General features: G+C 40.7%; 1 protein-coding gene across 9 annotated transcripts in view; it reads right to left on the bottom strand.

Moving 5' to 3' along the window:
• PKIG (cAMP-dependent protein kinase inhibitor gamma) overlaps window positions 1-21,592 on the bottom strand; it is an 81,313-nt gene that overhangs the window by 3,000 nt on the left and 56,721 nt on the right. For 4 of the 9 annotated variants that reach the window (XM_072633684.1, XM_072633682.1, XM_072633683.1 and 1 more), the window contains exon 2: window positions 21,106-21,175. The exons of 4 other annotated variants lie outside the window; for them this stretch is intronic. Coding sequence is in view for 1 of the 5 variants with exons in the window: in XM_072633679.1 (XP_072489780.1) it covers window positions 17,431-17,497 (67 nt within the window). In the remaining 4 variants the exon portion in view is untranslated. Of the gene's footprint in view, window positions 1-17,430; window positions 17,647-21,105; window positions 21,176-21,592 lie in introns of those variants that run through there. One more of the 9 variants, XM_072633679.1, reaches the window with a different exon arrangement.

Raw genomic sequence — 21,592 nt, 5'->3', positions numbered from 1 at the left:
TAGATGGACTGGAGCATGACTCTCTCTGCACAGCATCCCCTAGTTCACCACACAGGAGACTTCACCTCCTCAGTTACTAAGTTACTGCGGCTGCCACCTCCAAAACATCTGCTGCCTCTGTGCCCAGTGCTTCCTCATAGCATTCCCACCTCCACTCTCTTGCCCTTCAATCAGTCCCCTTTTCATGCTCATTAATTTTTTTGTGATAAACATTTGTTGAATCGAATATCTGCCAGAATAATCTTCCCATAAACCTTGTCCACAGATGTAGTGGGAAGAGCATTGGGCTTTGAGTCAAGTGACCTGAATTGAGTCCTGGCTCGAAGCCAAGGCAAGCCACTTCCTTTTAGTTTCCTCATCTGTAAAATGAGAATAATAATTGCATCTCCAGCCAACCAGTCAGCCACTTAACATTTGTTAAGCACCTACTGTGTGCCAGGCACTGTGCTAAGTGCTGGCAATACAAAGAAAGGCAAAATGCCCCTGCTCTCAGCAAGCTCACAGTCTGATAAGGGAGACATCATGTAAACAACCATGAATGAACAGCTGCAGACCGAATGAATTGGGAAGAATTAACAGAGGAATTAAGAGGAACTGGAAACAGCCTTCTGTAGAAGGGGGATTTCAGCTGAGACCTGAAGGAAGGAGTGGGAACATTCCAGGCTAGGGGGCTGGGAAATGGAAGGTGAGGAAGCCAGGGTCAATGGATCACAGAGAAGATGGAAAGGTCGAGCAGGGCTCTGAAGGGCAAACTGAGGCTTTTCCTTTTGATCCTGGATGTTATAAGTGGCTGCAGCCACTAGAGTTTACTGAATAGGGGAGGGACATGGTCAGACCTGTACTTCAGGAAGCTTTGCTTTAACAGCTGAGTGAAAGATGGAGGGAGGGGTGGAATGACAACAGACTGTGATCAGATAAGAGAGTGTTAGAGCTCATGAGTGTGGAAGTTCATGGTGCATCTGTAAGTGATGGCTGGGGCAGCTAGGTGGTGCAATGGATAGAGCACCAGTGTAGAAGTCAAGAGGACCTGAGTTCAAATCTCACCTCAGACACTTGACACTCACTGGCTGTGTGACCTTAGGCAAATCACTTAACCTAATTGCCTCATCCTGGGTGATCTGCAGTCATACTGATGAGTATCTGGTCACTGGATTCAGATGGCTCTGGGGGAGAAGTAAGGCTAGTGACCTGCACAGCCCTCCCTCACTCAAAACAGTCAAGTGCAAGTCATGTCGTCATTTCTCTGATGGCATGGTCTTCTTTGGCAACAAAGGACAAACACGCACACACATGTAAGTGATGGCCACATCTGGGGCACAAACAGCTCTATGCATAGCTGCAGTGGGGTGGAGGAGTAGGTCACGAGAAATAAATGAAGAATGCACTGGGAAGAAGGGGTGCCTGAGGGAGCACCTAGATGTACAACCCCCCTTGTATGAAGGCAGGAAGTGGAGAAGAAAGACTGTAATTCAGATGGTGAACTCATTAAGGAAAGAAGAGGAGGGTCCCAGAGGCTGGTAGACAACAACTACACGAATTTTGATTTGGTGGCAGGTATGGATTGAGTGAACCTCAAAGGAAGAGCAGTTGCTGAGTGATGGTGGTAAAAGGTGAGCCTGAAAGTAGCAGTGGGGAGCTAGGAGTATCCCACATCCCCTGTCTCATGTCCAATGATGAATGTGAATGAGCTTTGTTATTATAAAGGAATATAAATATACGTATACACACATATGTATATGCACAAAAATATAATGTTAGCTATTTGCTCAGTCCTCAATTTGTAGTACAGACAGTAAATGCCTATAGGAAGTGAGAGAAAGGTGAGCCTAATGTAGCTGAACAATTCAAGGAAAGCCCAGAAAGGGAAAATAACTTGCTTAAGATCACAGAGCATAAATCAGGTGAAAACTCAGAACTTCAGGCTCCTGTCTCGCTGTCTAAAGATTCCTCCTGGCTGTGGCATTCTCTAACTCTGGGGTGGCATGAGGAGTCTCCGGGGGGACCTGAACTCTATCAGAGGCAATGCCCAGGACGTTCCAGCAGATGGGGTCATTTCTATAATTCTCCATGTGAGTAAAGTGCCATGGACTGGGCATGCTCCACTGACATTCAAGTTCACTCTCACTGCTAACTGTTTGGTTTCTATTTTTAAAAAAAATTACAAAATGAGGACAAATGAGTTGCTGCTTTAGGAGTTCTTCCTTTCTGAAAAACAAAGGTTCTCACTTCTCAGGAAGAGGAAGAAGATAATGGATCATTGGATCACAGACAACAGTGAGTCCAAACCCCTCATTTTACAGATAAGGAAATAGAAGCACGAGTGAATCTTTTCCGGCTAAGTCACAATGCAAAGTAAGTGTGTGAAGCAGGATTAGCACTCTGATCTTCTTGCCTCTAAGTCTAGTGCTTTCTGCTATGCCCTGCTGCCTCTGCTAGAATCATGGCAGCTGCATTTAGAGAGCATTTTATTTTATAAAACTCTTCGTAGGGGGTGTCCCCAAAGTCTGAGGGCAGTAATAAGCCTTTAATAGCCTTAATAACTTAAAACTGCACTCAGACTTTGGGGACACCCTATAGACAGTCTGAGCTCTAACACAGCAGCTGTACTCTTGCTAGGGAGAATAGGATGGTTGCACTGAAGTTTGAAGCTATAAGATGACTTCCCAAGCCAGGTTAAGTGACAGAGCCAGGACCCTGGGTCTCTATATAGTGCTGAGTTTGGGAGAACTGGTACAAAGGGCAGGGAAGAGATTTTATTTTCAAGGGAATCAAGGCCTCATAAGGGTGTAGAGGTAATTCTAGGCTCTTAAAAGGCACCAGTCTTTAAGAGTGGCCAACAAGCTCTGGTAGTTTATCAATTCCTTCACTTGAACAAACATTTACAAAATACCCATTCTGGGCAAGGCACGCTGCTAGAAGCCTGGCTTATTTCAGTAAGCCTGGTTCCCTTCAGGAGCAAGACAGAAAGGCAGGTATAAAAAATGTTCAAGTAAATTTTGAATAAAAAAAACCTTAATTACAGCCTTGATGATGGTCTGAATTTATTACTCAAGGACCAGCCTGATTCCCTCTGAAGAGGCTCATCAGCAGAGAGCTGGGAAGAAGGTACTAAATGTTTTGGCCACAGCAGCACTGAAGAGCAGCTGTCTCAGTGGTCAGCATTGTGCACACTCTCCTGGGAAGGAAGGAACACTCACTGCTGTTTAGGAAACCACAGCCCTGTTGCAGTGCGGAGTGTGTGTGATAGGAGGCAACAGCTTACCTGGGGTGCCAAATTAGAGGATCTAGCATAGAGCAGGTTCTCCAGAAGTGCTTTTGGACAGACTGCAGTAAAGAACAAGCACTAGAATAGAAATGATGAGCCTCTCTGTCTTTCTGAATTTTGGACGATGCTTGTGTGACGCACTTCTCTCTAAGTCCCAATTCCTCCACTGTAAAATGAGGGGCTGCAGCAGATGACCTCCCGGGTCCCTTTTCAGCTCTACCATCTCACTTCTGCTGCATGATGCTGGGCAAATCACAACCTCTCAGTGCCTCAGGCAACTCTCAAAGACTGTGAGAAATAATTTGCTGACACTCAGAGGAAAGAGTTCCTTACATAGCAGTACCTAGACAATCACAGGTCTGGAATTCCTCTCTTACCCAAATACTTATTATTTCTATGTTCTCTGACCTATCCATTATTTAGTGTCTATCCTTTATCCACATCTCCCTATTAACTATATTTTTTATTTGATCATTTGTGCATTCTGACATGTGGCAGGTAGGTGGCGCTGTGGGAGAGAGTGCCAGGACTGGAGTCAGGAGGACCAGAGTTTAATTCTGCCTCAGACACTAGCAGTGTGACTTCTCCGTGCCTCAGTTTCTTTATCTACAAAATGGGGATAATAACACCTACCTTCTACTGTCATGAGGACCAAATGGGATAATAATTGTAAAGTGCTAAGGCACAGTGCCTGGTGCACAGTACCTGCTATATAAATGTCAGTAATTATTATTCCTATGTGAAAAAGGCATTACATGCTTCACACTTTCTGTATTTATTTGTGAATGTTCAATTTATGTATAGGTGTAACCTTGAAAAGTGGGCACGCTCCTTAAGATTATCATTCAATAATTAGCATATCTAATTTTCTAGTCTATCTATTTTTTCTAATATTCTGTTCAGAACTTCAATTTCTTTACCTATTAGATTTTTCTAAATCTGAAACAGGCGCACTGAAGTTATCAAAAATGACACCTTGCACTACATAGCATGACTATAGTGAAAATATACTCAATAGGAAAGTATATGTAGAATCTATACACAATTGTATCCAGTTGTGGGGAGGGAGGGGGGGAGTGGGGGGTAGGTGGGGGGGATAAAATCACAATTGTATGGCAGTGATTGTTAAACATTACAAAATAAAAAAAAAAATGACACCTTGCTATCTGGGTCTTTTTAAGTTTGGTTCGTTTTTCCCTTAATACGTAAGATGCTATGAAATTGGGTACATCTGTTTAATGTTTGTAACTTAGTTATTACCTCTGGTTTTTACAAGCACAATGTGGTTCTCATGTCTTTCTTTATTATCATAACTATTTTATGGATGCCTTTGTCTGTGACTATGAAGGCCACTCCTGCTTGTCTGAATTCAGGTGAGCCATCACAGATTTTACTCCGTCCACATTTCACTTCTATAAGAATCTCTTTGAAGTGAGCTTTGGGTTATTTTCTTTATTGATTCATTCTACAATCCTCCTGTTTTATTGGTGAGTACGTCAAATTCACATTCAGTTATGATGTTATTTTTTTTTCCCCTTCATGAAATCCTGATATGGGAAAATCTGGTCCCAATCTCTGCCTTTCCTAGTTCAGATCTAAATCATGGAGTTTCTCCCCATGCTCCTGGTAATCAACCTTAGTTTGTTTTGTTTGAGGCAATTTCCTCCCAGTCTCCTTCCACAGGCTCAGAGTTATTCAAATTTGTTTACATAAGTTTCTTTTGTCAGCTGCATTTGTATTTCATGAGTCCATTTGTTGAGTCATTTCAAGCTGTGTCCGAAGCAACCCCATCTGGGGTTTTCTTGACGAAGATACTGGAGTGATTTGCCATGTCCTTCTCCAGGTCATTTTATGGATAAGGAACTGAGGCTAACAGGGTTAAATGGCTTGCCCAGGGTCACACAGCTAGTCTGAGACCAAATTTGAACTCATGAAGATGAATCTTCCTGATTCCAAGTCCAACGCTTTCTCCACTTTGGGTCCATACCCTCTCACTAACTGATGAGTGGTCTAAGCACCAAACCCTGGCACGTTTACCCAATGGAAGGTCTCCATCTCCCTCTATTTATCTCCATGGAAGCATTCCCCATGATACCTTTTGTCGCCCCTAAAATAAGATTTCCCCAACTCAATCCCTCCCTTTGCCTTCCTGTCTACTCTTTTGTAGGCTCTTTTCTCCCTGAGAGACCATAGGAATTATTCATCATTGCTACTGCCTGTGAATTGGTTAGGGTACGACATGCAGTATTCCCATTATCTTCTTTCTCCCTGGTCTCTCATTCTAATGATAGGTAGCTAGCATTCATATAGTACCTACTATGTGCCAGGCACTTTGTTGAGCATTTTACAATTATTATCTCATTTGATCCTCACAACAAACCTGGGAGGTAGGTGATTTTTATAGATGAAGAAACTGAGGCAGAGATTAAGCAACTTGGCCAGGGTCACAAAGCTTGTAAATATCTGGGGCCAGATTTGAATTTAGGTTTCCTTGACTCCATGTCCACAGCTCTATCCACTGTACCACCTAACTGCCCCATTCTGTAATTCAGTCCCATAAAAACAACGGTTCACCTGTTGTGAGGTAATGTGTTGTAAACTTTAGTCTATGATGTTTCAGAACTGTTTCTCCACCATCTCTTCTATTAGATATCTACTTTAACCTTTGTCTCCTTATGTACTTTTAGAAAGATATCTCTTAATGAGGTTCTCTGTGGTTGTCCTTGGTCACGGTATTTGTTTATCTATCTGTATTTCTGTTGTTTCTCTTATATACAAAGCAAATAATTTATTTTGGTTTTCTTTCTAGGAATGCTTCAAATGCCTCATTTATTTTTTTAATCAAAGAGTAGGCTCAGGTTTGCAGGGTATGTCACTGTGAGCTGCATCTTGAACTCCTCTGCTCTTCATAACACATAATTCCATTCCTTCCTACAGTTTCTGGGGGGTGAAGAATTCTCTTATGTTATTCAAATTTCCTTAACTTTATATTTGAAGGTCCTTCTCCTGATCATTCAAAGAATTTATTATGTGTTACTGGAATTGTTAAATTTAATCACTGTATCTTGGAGTTAGACACATAAGAATATCTTTTTTTTTTCTAGAGGAGACCTGTGGAATTTTTTTTTCAGCTGGCACTTGTTTACTGTATTAAGAAGTTCTGGCCAGTTTTCCTGTATTATTTCTTGCACTATGGTATGCTTAGTGTTTTTGACTTGTCATGTTTTTCAAGAAGGCCTATACTCCTCAAGTTGTCTCTATACATCCTGACTTTGAGATCAATATATTTTGTTTACATAAAGATCATTTTTTTCTTTTAACATTATTGATTTTTGTTTCTTTTCTTCCAGATAGCCCTTTCCTTCTGTGCATTTGCAATCACTTATACTCTCTTTTGGTTTTTGGTTCTTCTATCCTGCCAATTATTTCTGCTGATCATGTCATAAATTCTGCTTTCATAATTCTTATTTTTTTCAAACCATTCAGGAAAATCCTGCTATGGGTTCCATACTCTCTTGGCAATCCACAAAATCCTCTGCCTCATAAGGTAATGATTCATTTTTCTTTGTCTTACAACATTTATTCATGGATGTTTACATTCTTTTACCTGATTTGGAGGCCATTTTATCTTTTGTTATTACTAACTGTTCCTGGTTGATCTGCTCATGCTCATAGTTTTTGGCTGAGTTTTCTTTTTTTCTGAGACCATCTGGAAATTCCAATCTTTTCTCCTTATATTTCCCAATTGCTCACATTCTGAATCCTTTCCCTTTGATGGGAGTTTTTGGAGGGGCTGGATCTCAAAGCTGAGTCAGCTTCCTCCCAGGCTGGACAATTCATGTTTCACTGGCCTCAGTCTCTGCCCCCAACCTACTTCTGAGGGGCTCAAACTGGCCCCAGTTGGACACTGAGCTCGCTTCTTCAGGCTTAGTGGAATACTATATGGGCATAGAGATGTGTTTTGCCCCAGCTCCTTCTGAACCTCAGTTCTCTGACTGAGCTCTGTACACACTGCACTCATGACACCACAGTGCAGTCACAGTCAGGTCAAACTTTTGCTTTTTGGTTTCCACAGCACTGGAGGGAAGGGGGATTAGAAGTGAGTTTTGTTGCAAGCCCATAGGTGAGCTGTGCCTCCCTGACCTTGTGGTAGCCACTGGGGGTGGGGGGGCTGGTGCTGAGTGCATTCATTCATTGGACTGTAGCCTCCTTGGTATTCTCGGAGTCCTAAATAGAGGTAGTCGAAATTGTTTTATCTCTTGTGTATAATTCCTATTTTTTAGAGGTTTGAGATCATGAGCATTGGGGAAAAAATGTCTAAATCTCCATCTTATTAGTAATGGCAATAACCGGGCAGTTCATATTTCAAATACTCCTCCCAACACTAGTTTTCCCCAAGAGGAATGAATAGAAGCCATCAATTCTGTAAACAGAGTCCTTTTCCCCCTGTAAGATTCTGCTTGCCTTAGCAGGATAAATTATTTTTGGGTATAAGCCATTTTCCTTTCCTTTTCTGAATCTCATATTCTAGTTTTCCTTTTTACTTATAATGTATAACCTACATGACTGTGACTGGAGTTCCCTAGTATTTGGTCGGTCTCTTCCTGGTCACACACGTTATATTTTCTCTTTGTCCTAGGAGTTGTATGAACTTAGCTTTGGGGTGAATTAATATGGGGTTCCTTTCAGGTAGCATCCTATGGATTTCCTCAAGGTATACTTTGTTCTCTGGCTCTAATATTTCCAGACAATTTCCTCTTATGGTTTGCTGAAACCATGAATTCTGAAATAATGAACTGAATGTTATATATTCAAGTTTTTTGTTTGTTTCATTCTGTTTTTCTGGAAGGCCAATGATTGGCCTCATTCTCCCAGAGTGAAGCCTGCTACATCTTGGCTCTATCCTGAGAGCTCTGTTGCATCTTGTCTCTATTGCCATATTTTTGGGCTCCAACTTGTATTTCCCTACCACTACCGCTGGGTAGCAGTAACTTGACTGACACCAGGTTCTACTTAGTCATTTAACATCAATTAGCTTTAAGAAAAGGATATTTACTTTGAAGACACAGCAAAAATAAAAATATTTCCCCTCAACACTTCAATGTTGCAGTCCCTCCTATACTATCTGAGTCTCTGGGGAGAGTGAGCTCAGATTTAACAGTTTTTACACAAAATGGTCCCACCAAGTTCATGTTCAGATGTGACATGACTTCCCCAGGAATCCTCATCTTAGCTACTGCTGGGCTAAGTCCCTAAGGTCACTCCATAATCCTTGGGGCATTGATTCTGAGTTGGCTGCAAAACCTAGCATGGACTTAGCTTTCAGACTCCTGGATTCTCAGAAGGTCTTGCTCTATATCCTGTTTTCAAAGTCACTTGTTTTCCGTTTCTACTGTAGATCTCAGGTATCCTTTCAATTTTGCTATCTTTTGTCTTTGTTTTAGTACTTCGTGTCATTTAATTCTTGCCCTCCCTCTCCATTTTTTTTTTTTGGTGGGGGGAGGAGAATTGTTTAGTTTCTAGAATAAGCCATAGATTCTCAGTTTTTCATCAAGTGATAATTTCACTCTTTCCTACTTTCCTTCAATTCTTTTATTGTATCTTCCAGTCATTCTTGAGATTTTCATGGTTATTGCATTCTCTTTTTTGGTTTTCTAGCTATAGTTCATATAAAACTCTTTTTTCAGAGTTCTCTTCTGGTAACTTTTCTCTTAAAATTTTTAATTCTGAATTTAATGAATACTAAAAAGAGAAAAATTTTCATATACAAAGTAGAACAGAAAAAGATATGTGAAACCATCAAACTCTACTGCACAGACCTTACTTTAAAAAAGTTTATAATAAACTCAACAGATGACCTTCAATGCTGTCCTGTCAATGTTTCCCTCTGAATTAATGCCTTCTGTTTATAAAACTCTCTTAATATTGTATTAGGTACAATGGCTGGCTAATTTTCTTAGTCTGTCCATTTTTTTCCCATTCCCATTTTGAAAGAATTTCTTTCCTTGCTTTTTATTGTTTGTTTGGTGCACTTCTAACTGTTCTGAGGTGTTGAGAGGAAGATGGCATGTAAATAACCTCTTATTTAACCATTTTGCCAGAAATCCATTCATAAAGGTTGACTTAAAAAAAAGAATGTTTAGTAGCAAGCTACGAGCAGGTTGCTTTTTTGTACATCTCATTCTCCCTTCTATGATAGTTATTTATGTATATATCTTTCCCCTCATTAGACTGACAGCTCTGTAGCTACCTTTGCACTTCTAATGCTGGATATGTTAATTGAGCTGAAATGAACTGAGTGTGATCACTTCTGTGGCAGTTTTTGAAAATCAAGAAAGCATGAGACCTACAGAACTAGACTTACAAATGGTGCCAGGGTACTTTGTTCGCCATTCTAAGTCCCTTCAGGTTTTATCATTCTGTGATCTTTAAGATTATTTTTTTCCATCTTCAAGGTCAATTTCTCAGTCCTGCCAGTTCTGCTTAAGAATGAAGAAAGCTCTCCTTTCCCTAACCCCTAGGAATTTTCTTTTGTTTTCAATCATAGAGTTTTGCAGGTTCTAGTTAGGGGTGGGGAACCTTCAGCCTCGAGGCCACATGCGGCCTTCTAGGTCCATAGCTGCTGCCTTTTGATTGAGTCCAAGTTTTACATGACAAATCTTTTTATTAAGGGGATTTGTTCTCTGAAGTATGGATTCAGTCAAAGGGCCACACTTGGGGACCTAGAGAGCTACATGTAGCCTTGAGGCCGCAGGCTCCCCAACCCCTTGATAGTTCTGAGTCATCTCATCTGTCCCATGTTCCCAGATCACGTATATGACTTTGCCAGGGTCAGAAATGAAAATGACTGTTCACTCTTGCTCCAGGAGCTCCTTCATATCATTGGGTCAAGGAGACTGTTAAACTTCAGAGTAGGGGCTTTGTGAGGCATCAAACTGCCTCCCACTTCTGCTCTTAATATTCTACCCCACTCATCAAGGGATGAAAGAACTGAAGAGCCCCTAGTGTCTGCCAAGAAATACACAGGTCTGTTTCCAAACTCTGTGGTTTATTAATCCTCATCCCTGGACTAGAAATTCCATTACATATTAAACTGTTTTCCAAATACATCAGGAAAGGTCATTTCCTGTTTCTTTAAGGAGAAAAAAAATATTATTTGCCAAAATCCACAAAGAGAAAAGAAACCATTTTCTAAAGGACAAGGGGAACAGAAGAGGGGCTTATCCCATCGGGAAAGACTTATCTTAGAAAAAATGTTCCCAAGGTCATCTCCCTATGGGGGAACGAATAATAAACATAGCTCACATTTCTATGACATATTATGGGGAAGGGATTGGCAAACTAGGGCCCATGGGCTAAAACTACCTTAAAATAAAATTTTATTGTATTTAAAAATGTAATCACCGTTCTTAGTTCAGGCTGTACAAAAATGGGCAGGAGGGCAGATTTGACCCTTAAGCCACTCTAGTTTACAAAACACATAAAAATTCTGTAAGGCAATTCTGTAAATAAATTCTATAAATAAAAATTCTGAAGGTAATATGAGCATTATCATCCCTATCAGACAAACGAGGATATTGAGGCTCAAAAAGGGGAAATGACTTTGCCTGAGTCATATGGCAATGTTAGTAAGTGGCAAGGTTAGGACTCAGAATCAGGTCTATTAAGTCTAAACTAGTGTTGTTTGTATTAAATCCTGCTGCTTCTCAAAATATCGATGTGATCTCTTAATGCAAACATGATAAAGCCACCTCTGTCTCTCAGTGTCTTGGGCCCTAAAGTTCAATTCTATTCAAATCAACAAACATTCATTAAGCACCTACTGTGCACCAGTCATGTACCAGTCATTTGCTGGATTCTAGGGATACAAAGAAAAACCAAATTGTTCCTGACCATATTAGATGCTTATATTCTACAGGGGGAAAACAATGGAAAACAATATATAAATTCAAAGTATATACAAAATAAAGGCCAAGTAATTTTGGTAGGAGTGTGGAAGAGGAGGAGAGCCCACAAGTGGGTGAATCAGAAAAAGCATCTTGGAGGACGAGGTTTGACTTAAGGTAAGCCTTGAAGGGAACAAGGAATTCTAAGAAGTGCTTGTGAAAAGGAAGAGGATTCCAGGCATGGGGGCAGGGAAAGGAAGGGTGACAAATGCAACAGTAAAGACGCCAGCAAGGAGGCCGATTTGTTGAAACACAGGGTGTATCAGAGGGAGTAATGTGAAATCAGAATAGAAAAATAAGGCAGAACCAGACCAGAAAGGGCACAGCCAAGCTAAGGAGCTTGTCTGTGATCTCCTAGGCAATGGGCAGATGTGTAAGTCAGGGAAAAGTGTGGCTGGAATTGTGCGTTAGGACTGTAGATTTGGCAACTGTGTAGAGAATGGACTGGAGCAGAGGAGGTGAGAGCCCAAAGCCTGAATTCAAATCTTGCCTCATACACTTACTGGATGTATGACTGGGCAAGTCACTTGACATCATTAAGCCTCAGTTTCCTCATCTGTAAAATGAGGATAACAACAGCACCTACTTCACTTGTGAAAATCAAATGAGATAGCAGAAGTAAAATGCTCTGCAAACCGTACAGTTTTATATAAATGGTAGTTATTATTGATATTACTATTATTTTTACATTCAGTGTGAAATGTCACATGGACGTGGCAACTGGCAAAATATGACTGGAGCTGAGGAGTGATATAAGCGTGGGCTATGTAGATATGGTAATTCCCTGAACAGAGATGATGGCTAAACTCACGCAAGTTGATGGAATCACCAAGAGAAAGAGAGTGAGAAGGGCCTAGTACAGAGCTCTGGAGTACACACAGTGATTGAGAACACAGTACATGGAAGACAGCCCTGCAAAGACTAAGAAAGAGTAATCAAACAGCTAAGAGAACCAAGAGAAAGAATCGTTATAAAATCAAGGGAAGACAAAGTATCCAGGTGGAAGGAGAAGATAACAGAGTTAAATGCTGCAAAAAGGCAGGATGAAGACTGAGAAAAAGGCCATTGGATTTAGCCACTAAAGAATCACTGGCGACTTTGAAGACGGCAATGGGTAAATGGTACATTCAGAAACCAGACTGCAAACAAGTGGAAAGAATGGGAGGTAAAGTGGAGGCAGTGAATATGGATACATTTTTTATTGGGTTCTGCTGCGATAATGATGCCAAACAAAAGCTTGAGGGCATGGTAGTTTCTCTTCATAGACTAGTTGCCTAGAGTCTGTAGATATAATTGGGGTTAGGTTATAAAGCACTATTCCATCTGCAGCAAGGAGAAAGAAATGAAAATGAACACCCAGAAATAGAGAGCAAGGACACTGCTGCTTGTTGTGTAAGGACTGGGAGCCAGCAGAGGAGTCAGGAGATAAGGAGACTGATAACTAGAGAGAAAGAAATGGAGCTTTAAAGGGACCAGCTGCTATAGGGAGGGGGTGGGCTCACGGTCATAAATAGCTCAGCAAAATAAAGAACTACCTCTTCTTCTCAGTATGACAGTGATGATGGTGGAGAGAACTGAGGTTTAGAATTGGTAAGAAAAGGAAGCTCATTATCAAGTTGGAAAGTTAACTGCTTCTATTGCCAGGCCCTTATGTGAAGTTTTTTCAGCATGAGAGAATCTGCCCCAGGTTATAATCTACTGGCTTCAAGAATACAAGGCCTTCCACACCATGATGAGGAATTGGAGTAGACATGATGTATAGAATATTTATTTGTGTACATGTCTTATTTGCCTCTGGAGTAGACCATTAGCTCCTTGAAGGCTAGGATTGGAGCAGCTTGGCAGTGCAGTGGATAGAGGACTGGGCCTGGAGTCAGGAAGACCTGAGTTCAAATCTTATTTCAGACAGTTACTGGCTGTGTAAGTCATTTAATTCCAGGGCACATTATTTAATCCTAGTCTGCCTCAGTTTCCTCAACTGTGAAATGGGCCAACCTCCCAGGGTTGCTGTGAAGATCATATGAGATAATATTCATAAAATGCTTGGCATAGTACTTGACACATAGTAGGCAGTTCATAAAAGTTTCTTCCCTTTTCTCCTTTCCCTGTGCTTTCCCCAGACTCAGCACAGGGCTTGTACATTATGTCCAGGAGAACAGAGAAGCCCTGACCTTGAAGCCAGGAGCCCTGGTTCTGAACACTGCCTCTGGGGTTTATTGACTCTGTGACTTGGGGCAATTAGCTTCTCGGGTGATGTTCAGTTTCTTCACTCACAAAATAAGGATAATAATGTTGTTGTTCAGTCATTTTTCAGTCATGTACGATGCTTTGTGACCCCATTTGGGTTTTCTTGGCAAAGATACTGGAATAGTTTGCTATTTCCTTCTCCAGCTCATTTTACAGAAGAGAAAACTGAGGCAAAGTGCCTTGCGCAGGGTCACACTGCTAGTAAATGTCTGAGACAGGATCTGAACTTAGATTTTCCTGACTCCAGGTCCAGTGCTCTATTTACTGTGCCATCTAGCTGCCCCAGGGATAATAATATTGCACAATAACTGAAAGGTACAGAATACAAGGAAAGAGTGGTAAATGCAACATAAATAGAAGCTAATACTAGTAACCAACTTCTGTACTTTTCATATGAGGAGATCAAGGCTTGAAGAAAGAGAAGAAGTGTCTTACTCAATTTCACATGGCTCTAAGTGACAGATTTGTAACTCAAAACTAGGCCTTCAGATTATAAATTCAGGCTTCCTTCCACTATAATATTAGGCTAGGCCTTATTGTAAGGCAGAATAATAACAACAATAGACAGAATTTATATAGCACTCTAAGGTTTGCAAAGTGCTCTACAAATTATCTTATTTTATCTTCACAATAACCCTGGGAAGCAGGTGTTATTATTATCCCCATTTTATGGATAAGGAAACTGAGGCAGAAGTTGTAACTTGCCCAGGTCCCACAGTTAGGAAGTGTCTAAGACTGGATGTGAACTCAGGTCTTTCTGGCTCCAGACACAGCTCTCTCGTCAATTAGTTGCTTCAGACTATCAATCCATGTTTATTAAAGTGCCTACTATATGCCAGACACTGTGCTAAATGCTGGGGATTCAAAAACCGGCAAAAGACATTCCTTACCTTTAGTTTAAAATCTAAAAAGAGATTCAACATGCAAACAAATATAGTCAAAGCAAATTATATACAGAAGAAATAGGAAATCATTAACAGAGGGAAGGCACTGACATTAAGAAGGGTGGTAGGACGTTTCCAGTAAAAGATGGGATTCTAGTTTGGACTCAAAGGAAGGTAAGAAAGTCAGTGGGTGGAGCTGAGGAGGTAAAGGATTCCATGCATGCGGGAAAGCCTGAGAAGGTAAGTGTCTTGCCTGTGAAACGGCCAGGAGGCTGGCATCACTGGACTGGGGTACATGTGGAAAATAAGATGCAAGAAAACTGGAAACGCAGAAGGGGGCTAGGTGAATAAGGGCTTTGAACGCTACATAAAGCATTTTGTATTTGTTCCTAGAGGCGACAAGGAGCCCCCAGAGTTCAATGACTGGGGGTGGAGCAAGGGGAGTAACATGACTGGATGGACTTGTACTTTAGGAGAGAATCATTTTAGAGGCTGAATGCAAAATGGATTAGAGTGAGGATAGATTTGAGGCAGGCTGGTCCACCAGCAGGCTAGTGCCAGGTGTCAAGTGATGAGGGCCTGGACCAGAGGTGCAATGTCAGAGGAGAGAAGGGGGCTTATTTGTGAAATGATACAGAGGTGAAATCGACAGGCCTTGACTATGAGAGATTTGAGATAGGGAAGAGTCGAGGATGACTCCTAGGTTGTGAGCCTAAACAACTGGGAGGATGGTGTACTTCCTCTGTAGTAACAGGGAAGTTTGGGAAGGGGGAAGATAATGAGTTTAATTTTGGATATGTTTAGTTTAAGATGTCTGAAAGGCAGTTGGAGTTCAGCAGAGAGTCTGGGACAAGATAAGGTAGATTTAAGAATCATCAAAATGGAGATGGTAATTAAAACACATAGGAACTGATGAGATAATAATCTAGTTAGGAATATTATTTGGCACCTGGTCTGGCACAAAAGAGAAAGTCCAATTGGCAAGTGTGGTGCTCTTCTGGAGTAACTTTTTTGGTCCCTGACAACATCGGGGCTAGGAAACATATGCTTCAATTCTGCTAGACCAGGGCCAGGTCACGTGATGAGATTACAAAGCAAAATAAATAGGGTCAATGAGGGCAGGAAAGAAAGGGAGGCTGAAGTCAGGAGGTCAGAAGCTGAAGCCTAGGAAAGAGAACTGAACCACAGACCTGGTCTGAGTCCCAGCTCTGCTCCCAAATGCCTGAGTGACCTTGGTCAAACCACTTCCTTTCTCAAGGCTCTGTTTCCTCCTACAAAATGAGGGGGCTGAAACAAGCAATTTCTGCTATCCCGTCTAGCTTTGACCACTTATGTTCTATGACTCCCTCTAGCTCTGGTGTTCTTTATTATCTTTCTAATGTCTATTCCAGCTCTAACATTCTGTCCTCAAGTTCTTCAAAGGTCCCACGTGAAGTGACACAAACCAGGCCTTGAACCTACATCTCCTGGTTCTTGTGTCTCTGATGTTATTGAGAATCTGGCAGCTATGATGTAGAGGTGAAGACTTGAACTCTTCATATGAACACCTCTTTAGAGTATAAAACCAATGAAACAGAAACCAATCCCAGGGCTTCAGATGACAGTAAGATGATCCTATACTGAGATCCTGATCACTCTAACACCAAAGGAAAAACATCCTCCTCCATCCCCTTAAAACAAGAATTCTCTTTTTTCAACCACTGACTAAAAAAATTTCATAAGACTTGGCAGCTGAGAAGCTCCAAAATAGAGAGGAATTCCTCAGAAAAACCCAGACGTTTGCCTGAGAGAAACATTTCATGACCATATTTGAAGCACATTTGAAAATTTGCCAATTAAGGAGCCCTGAATTTCAAGTTATAAAAACCAGGTTCAAACCCCAGCTCTGCCATTTGTTCACTGTCCGACCTTAGCAACATCACTCCCCATTTCTAACCTTGATTTCCCCATCTATAAAAGATAATAATTCTCCCTGAGCTTCCTGCCCAGAATTGTAATAAGCAAAGTAATAGATGATTTCCCAGCAGTTCTCTATTTGTAGCTGCTTCTTCATCTCTTTCTCCCCACTGCAGATGGAATAATGGTTTGCTGTCCGTTGCCCCAGCTAAGTCTATAGGATGAAAACAAACTTGTCTATTGAGAGAGCCACCGTTCTATGCGGAGCATTATTTCATGTAGTTTTCTATTGGTAAGTATTTGTGTTCTGAAAACCCAAAGAATTTAACCAGGTGTCTTGAAAACATAGCAGACAGCAAAGTACAGTTAGCAATACAGGGTGAGGATTCTAGAGACAGGATCTAGTCCCTGCTTGACTGTTAACTCGCTACAGGATCTTGGGTAAATTATTTCCCTTCTCTGGGCCTCAGTTTCCTCATATGTAAAATAAGAGGACTGAACTAGATAACCTCTAGGTCCCTTTGAACTCTAAACATTTAGGTTCTAAGAGTCCTTTCATATTTGATGCTGCATGCTTCTGGCTTTAAATAACTTTCTGTATTCTATGTTTTAAGGTCCCTTCTAGCAGTGATATTCTATGCTCTATGTTCTAGGAATTTTCCCAGCTTTAAACATTCTCTAAGTCTCTGATTCTATGTAACTATAAAGCTCTTTATAAATGTAAGTTATCACAGTAGTTTAGCACTTGGTGGAACTGCTGGGCCTCTCAGAACACTGACCTCTTGGGGAGCTCATCAAAGATTAGCTTACATCTTAATGCACATCAAAATGTAATCTTTGGTTCAGTTTCTCTGATACTTCAGGGCCTTGCTTATTCTAGAATATCAAAGTTGCAAAGGTCCTTGGAATACAAAATGTTATAGCTTGGAGGAATGTATCCTAAAGCATAGAACATAGAACATCAGAACTGGAAGACCTCTAAAGACCACCTATTTCCATCCCCTGGAAATGAAGAAATTGAGCCTTGAAGAAGGAATGATCTATGATGAAATAATGATCAAGCATGTAGCACCGTAGCAAGTTTCCAAACAAGCAGTGTCCCCAGTGCCCTTTTCACCAGACTGTGTTATCTCCTCACTGAGGAACTGCGGGAAGCTCAGGGAAGATTCATGCTTTGCCCAAGCTTACCTACCTTGCAAAGGGCTGGGGCAGGATTGGAACCCAAGGCTCCTAACTCTTAGTCCAACATTGCTTTCCATTACATCCTGTGGCCCCTCCTATAGAGATGATCTGCCTGATCAATATTCCTCTGGTCAATGGCCTTGTATTTTCATTTTCCCCTCTTTTCTCTCATGTCCCTGTGTGCCTCCTTCAAAAGAGACTTCACAGCCAGGCAATGATGGGAAGCCCCAGGCTCTTTTCCCACACTGTGTCTGTGCAGTCTCAAAGCTGACAAGGTCATTCTCATGTGAGGCTGGCCTAGACACACTCTGTCCTCATTCCTGTCTCTGCCAGATGTGGGATGGAGAGGAGACTCAAAAGCCAGGCAAAAACACCCTCTGCCTCTGAGCAGTCTGTCAGCACTGGGGGAGGCATCATCACAGACAGGGGCCTGCAGAGATCACTCTATACAGAACATCTGTGCCCAAGATGAACCTTCACAGGTCACAGGAAAGAAAGGAATCTACCTACATTTTAGTAACATTCATTAAACAATTGCCATGTAAGGAGGAGAGACAAAGATAAATAAGAAGCAATCTTCTTCCTTCAAAGAACTAATTAGTAGAGAATTTCTTCTTTGCATTATCAATAATAACAGTCAGCATTTACACAGTATTTTATAGTTCATGGTAAGGGGCATGAAGGACTACTGGGGATGAGTTATTATACTGGAGTTACTCTGCCATTTGTTGCTCCTGTGACTTTGGGCAGATCTTTACATTCAAAGATCATGAAAATGAGAGGTACCGTAAGATTAGGGGAGGGAAAATGTCCTAGTTTTCAAAAAAGAGAACAAGATCTGCAAAGTGTAGGCCAGTGAGCTTGTCTTTGACTCTGGACTAGGTCATTAAAGAGATGGTTGGCGAATATCTGAGAAGGGAAGTGAGGTAATTAAAGTCAGAGCTTCGTCAAAAGCAAGTCATGCCTACTGCTTCATTTCCTTTTCTAACAAGATCACTAACGCCTGGGCAAGAGCAACAAGACACAATTTTTCTAGACTCGTGCAAAGCTTCTGATAAAGTATCTCATTACTATCCTTGTGGAAAAGATGAAGAGATACTGATTAAGTGATTAAACAATTAGATGGAATCAGACTGGCTGGATGGTCAGACTCAAAGAGCTATTGGTTAATGGTTCAATGTCAATGTAGCATTCATCTCTGTTAAAATTCCTTCATTTAATTTTATGTGACATTTGGGCCAATATTTTAGCTTATCGATACCCTCTTGAATCTTGACTCTTATCCAAGTGTTAGCTATCCCTCTCTCCCAGCTTTGTGTCACCTGCAAACTTGCTAAGTATATCTTCTATGCTTTTACTTGACACTAATTTAAAAAAGAACAAAACAGCATAGGAGCAGGTACAGATCCCTAGAGCCTTCCTTTAGAGACCTCCTCCCAAGCTAATATTAAACTATTAATGACTATCTTTTAGGTCTAACATTCCTCAGTCCACCTCACTGTAATTTCATCTAATCTATATCTTTAATTCCATCTATTCCATGCCACCCCCCCACATACACATACACAAAAATTGCATGAGATGTCGTCTAGAAGTTTTACTACAATCTCAGTGAACTATGTCTCCTGTTCTCCCCAGTCTTTCAAAGATCATCAACAGTGGCCTAGGAAACACACTGGCTAGTTCTTTAGGTACCTGAAGATGTCATTCATCTGTGTCAAGTGATCTGAATTCATCAAGGACAGCTGGGTCTTTCATTATTTCCTGACTTATCTTGGGTCTCTACTCCCTAAGAGGTATACTTTTTCCAGTCCAAGGATTCTTCTCTTTACCAGAGAAAGGAGAAGCCAAGGAAGAATGGAGGAGATCCATATTCTGTCATCAGGGACCATCACCACAACCCTGCCCTTTGTACATTATCTTCTCTCATTAGAACGCAAACTGCTATAGGACTGGGGCTATCCTCAATACTGAACACAGGGCTGGTACATACTAAATGTTTAATGAATGCTTTTCCTTCGTTAAGTAGCCTCTTAATCTTCAAGTCTCTCTTTTCCCCGAGTTATATTCTGAAAACACAGGTCTGACCATTCATTTCCAATGGTCAATAAACTACAGTGGTATCTCACTGTTTCTGAGGTCAGATACAAATTTGTCTATGTGATATTTGAAGTCCCTTACTGCCCAGATCCAACCCATCTTTCCAGTGTTATTATACATTATGCCCCTTCAAACCCTCTTATGGTTCCAACCAAAATGACCTTCTTTGCATATACTTCACTTCATTCTTCATTTTCAGCACCTTTGCAAAGGCCTTCCCCCATCCAAAAATGCTCTCCATCCTCCCTTCTGCCTTTCACAATGCCTAACTTCTTTCAAAGCTCAACTACAGTTCCACCTTCTACATGTTGCTTTTTCTGATCCCCACAGATGCTCATGCTTTCCCCCTGACCAATTACTTTGTGATATATGTACACATACATATACATATATATATGCACCACTGAGAAGACAATAAATGTTACTCATTATACATATGAAGTTATCCAAAATATATTTCCATATTAGCCATGTTGCCAAAGTATAAACAAGAAAAAGGAATGTGAAAAAATATGAATTTGTCAGTTCTTTCTCTGGATGTGAATAGCATTTTTTATCATGAGACCTTTGGAATTGTCTTGGATCACTGCATTGCTGAGAATAGCTCAGTCTTTCACAGATGATCATGATACAATATTGCTGTCACTGTGTACAATCTTATACCGGTTCTGCTCACTTTATTTTGCATCAGTATAAGTTTTAATGGGTTTTTCTGAAACTATCCTGCTTGTCATTTCTTATTGCATAATAGTATTTCATCACAATTATATACCACAACTTGTTCAGTCATTCCCCAACTGATAGGCATCCCTTTAGCTTCCAATTTTTTGCCACCACAAAAAGAAGTTCTATAAATATTTTTGTATATATAGATCTTTTTCCTTTTTCTTTAATCTGTTTGGGGTATAGACCTAGTAGTGGTATTGCTGGATCAAATAGTATGCATAATTTTATAGCCCTTCAGTCATAGTTCTAAATTGTTCTCCAGAAGGGTTGGACCATTTCACAAACTCCACCAAGAGTGCATTCGTGTCCCCTCCAAAATGTGTCATTTCCCTTTTCTGTAATGTTAGCCAATCCATCTGAGAGAGGCATGAGGTGGTATCTCAAAATTGTTTGAATGTGCATGTTTCTAATTATTAGTGATTTAGGTACTTTTTCATATGAGTATAGATAGCTTTAATTTCTTCTTCTAAAAAATGCCTGTTCATATCTTTTGATCATTTATTAATTGGGGAATGACTTATTTTATAAATTGACTTAGTTCCCTATAAATTTGAGAGATGAGACCTTTATCACATAAACTTATTCAAATTTTTTTCCACAAGTTCTTGCTTTGCTTCTAATTTTAGCTGCACTGATTCTGTTTTACAAAACCTTTTTAATTTAATGTAATCAAAATTATCCATTTTACCTCCCATGATCCTCTCTATCTCTTGTTTGGTCATGAACTAATCATGAGAGAGAATCAAATCTGTCTTTTTTTCAAGACAAGCAAAAAGTTCCTTTCTAATACTGTGTTAACAATTCACTTTTTCCTACAACGGAGAACCCTTATGAGATGAGAAAGCACATGAGCTCCCACCTGGCTTAGTTCTCTTCTCTTCCCATCACGTCTTCAGATTTTCAGCTCCTGACCAACCACTACAAACAGTCTGAGGAACAACAGAATAAAAAAGCTAAAGTCAGAGAAAAAGGGGTTAGAATCAATAAACTTACTAATGCTTGTCATGGTCCACATTGTGCATAGATAAAGTCTCAACATGTGAAGCAGGGAAAGCGTACTGGCCACAGAGAAAGGTAAAAGCAAAGACCGAGAGACGGGAAATCTTGGTGGTGTGGGGGAACACGTGTTGGGAAGACAACATATTTGTTTGTTTGTTTATTATTTTAAGCTCACATTCCCCAGGTTAAGAGCCTCTTCATTTTACAGATGAGGAGACCCCAGGAAAGTGACTTGCCCAAGGTTATGGAGTTAATAAATGCCAGAGGCAGAATAATCTGAACCTCCATTCCGTAACTAAATTTAACATGATCACTGATACCACACAGATGTACTGGCAGGAGAAGGG

This window comes from Notamacropus eugenii, chromosome 1, assembly GCF_028372415.1.
Source record: "Notamacropus eugenii isolate mMacEug1 chromosome 1, mMacEug1.pri_v2, whole genome shotgun sequence".
Taxonomy (NCBI): Eukaryota; Metazoa; Chordata; class Mammalia; order Diprotodontia; family Macropodidae; genus Notamacropus; species Notamacropus eugenii.
Note: the sequence above shows the minus strand (reverse complement) of the source record. Positions and strands in the feature narration are given on the sequence as shown.